Below are 2,500 nucleotides of genomic sequence, written 5' to 3' on the forward strand. Positions count from 1 at the left end.
AACTGTACATGCACTCCCCCCAACCACAATTCCTGCCAGCCCGGGGATTCCTTTCGATTGGGAGTCCGACTCTCTAACCATTAGGCCACGACTTCCCAAAACAGCTCACCTAAAAATTAAAAATGTGAGTTTGTTTCTTCATCAGGTTTGGAGAAATGTAGCACTGTATCAGTGTCTCATCAGTGGATGCTCTGCAGTGAATGGGTGCCGTCAGAATGAGAGCCTGATAAAAACATCACAATAATCCACAGCACTCCAGTCCATCAGTGAACATCTGGAGAAGACAAAAGATGAAACACATCCAGCATTAAGATGATTTTAACTCAAACACATAGAGTCTATAATCCATAATAACACTTCCTCCAGTGAAAAAGTGTTCTGGTCTGAATCAGGAGAGAAATCTGCACAGATCAAGCAGCGTTTAAACAGCTCTAAACAACAACAGCAGATGCACTTTTTCACTGGAGGAAGTGTTATTATGGATTATAGACTCTATGTATTTGACTCTCATTCTGACGGCACCCATTCACTGCAGAGCATCCACTGATGAGACACTGAGCTCAGTTTACCAGTATTTTCACAATAAAATGTTTTTTTTTAAAACACTGTTTCTGAAAAATTATTGGTAGTGAATAATTAGTCTGTTTTTCTTTCTGGTGTATGGGTGGTCAGTTCAGATATAGTCCTACATTCATGTTTATTAATTTCCCGTTGGAGAATAAGCGCAGGGTAACGGCTGATCACGGATCAGTTTCAGAGTTCCATGCGACTGCAGCTAATGAAATGCAACAATCAAATGCAAACGAATATTTTGATTTAAATCTTATGTTCTTGCTAAAGTATACCCCTCTGTCAGAGATCAATCTCCATCCGATCTCTTTCATATGAATTGGGAATAAACTACTTGATTATTAAGAGGTTTAAAACTTTGAAAGATGGCTTTACTTTAGTTCTTGATACAAATCTACTTTTGGCCATTTTTGGGTTGGTAGTTGATGCTAACCTGTGTTACTGTAATATCAAGACGTCTCATCATGTGTCATCCCCTTATTTTGGCTGAAAGAAGTGTTTGCCTGCTTTAAATTGGAAAAAAATTAGATTGTCACTTACTGGTTCTTTAAGGACCTTTAACAAGCTCTGGTCACGACCGGTCAAAAGTCTGGGGTCAGTAAAGACTTGTCATGTTTTAAAGAAGTCTCTTCTGCTCATCAAGGCTGCATTTATTTGATCAAAACAGTAATCTTACAAAATGTCACTACAATATTAAATAATGGTTTCTATTTTAATATCCTTTAAAATATAATGTATTTCTGTGATGCTCCGCTGTATTTTCAGCATCATTCCTCCAGTCTTCAGTGTCACATGATCTTCAGAAATCAGAATAATATGATGATTTATTATTAGAATTATCAATGTTGTGCTGCCAAATATTTTTGGGGGAAATTGCAGTACTTTTTTCAGGGTTCTTTGATGAATAAAAAGTTAAAAAGAACAGCATTTATTCAAAATGTAAAGCTTTTCTAACAATATATATCTATGCTATCATTTCTTATCAATTGAACACGTTCTTGCTGAAGAAACGTTTTAATTCCTTTTAAAAAATAAAGAATAAAAATGTACCGACCCCAAACTTTTGAACTGTTTCTATTTTAGATAAATGCTGTTCTTTTGAACTTGCCATTCATCAAAGAATCCTGAAAAAGTATCACTATAATTCTGAAGCAGCACTGATAATAACTCAGTATATTAGAATGATCTGTGTTGAGTAGATCTGCAAGCCCGTGTCTTGTGGCGCAGTAAACGAGTGTGTGTGTGTGTGTGTGTGTGTGTGTGTGTGTGTGTGTGTTCCAGAGCGTCCCGTGGACAGTCTCCAGCAGGCGCTGCATCAGTCCGTCTTCCTCTCAGCGATGTCTGCTCACCCGAGCCGTGATCTGCCGCTGTGTTGGGAGCAGCACTGTAAGCTTCTGCCCGGTGTGTCCGGCGTTCAGGCCAGTCGTGTCTCTCACTGGACAGCTGAGGAGGTGAGGAGCGCTCCGTCTCAATCACTGTTGAGTGAGCTCCGATCTGACCCTGGAGCACTAAACCAGTCAGAACGGCCAGCTCTTGAAATAGAGATGTATACATATTATATCAATAAATCCGGTTTGTTTCAATCTCATACGTTTAAACTGATTGAATATTGTTTGTTTCACAGCTGGTCATATTTTTAACAGTTTTTTTAACTGAATTAATGTCATTGTTTTCATAATGAACAGATTTATGTTGATTCAGGTGGATTCAATGCTATTTGAATAAATGCATTTTGAAGGAATTAAAATTAAGTCAAATAGATGCAAGTGGTTAATAAACTATGGCATGATTTTTATTTTTTTATTTGTTTCATGACTGACTAATATAAGCCCATTATGCTGGTTAATTAAAACTGTGTAATCCAAATGCATGGACATTTGATATGGAATTAAAATGCATAAATATTTTTAATATCAGTATTAATTGTCAA

The 2,500-nt window shown here is 37.2% G+C and overlaps 1 protein-coding gene across 1 annotated transcript in view; it reads left to right on the forward strand.

Moving 5' to 3' along the window:
* LOC132116462 (lethal(3)malignant brain tumor-like protein 4) overlaps nt 1–2,500 on the forward strand; it is a 29,925-nt gene that overhangs the window by 24,143 nt on the left and 3,282 nt on the right. Inside the window, exon 18 of the mRNA XM_059525299.1 lies at nt 1,852–2,021. Within this exon, the coding sequence (XP_059381282.1) occupies nt 1,852–2,021 (170 nt within the window). The remainder of the gene's footprint in view (nt 1–1,851; nt 2,022–2,500) is intronic.

This window comes from Carassius carassius, chromosome 35 (assembly GCF_963082965.1).
Source record: "Carassius carassius chromosome 35, fCarCar2.1, whole genome shotgun sequence".
Classification (NCBI taxonomy): Eukaryota; Metazoa; Chordata; class Actinopteri; order Cypriniformes; family Cyprinidae; genus Carassius; species Carassius carassius.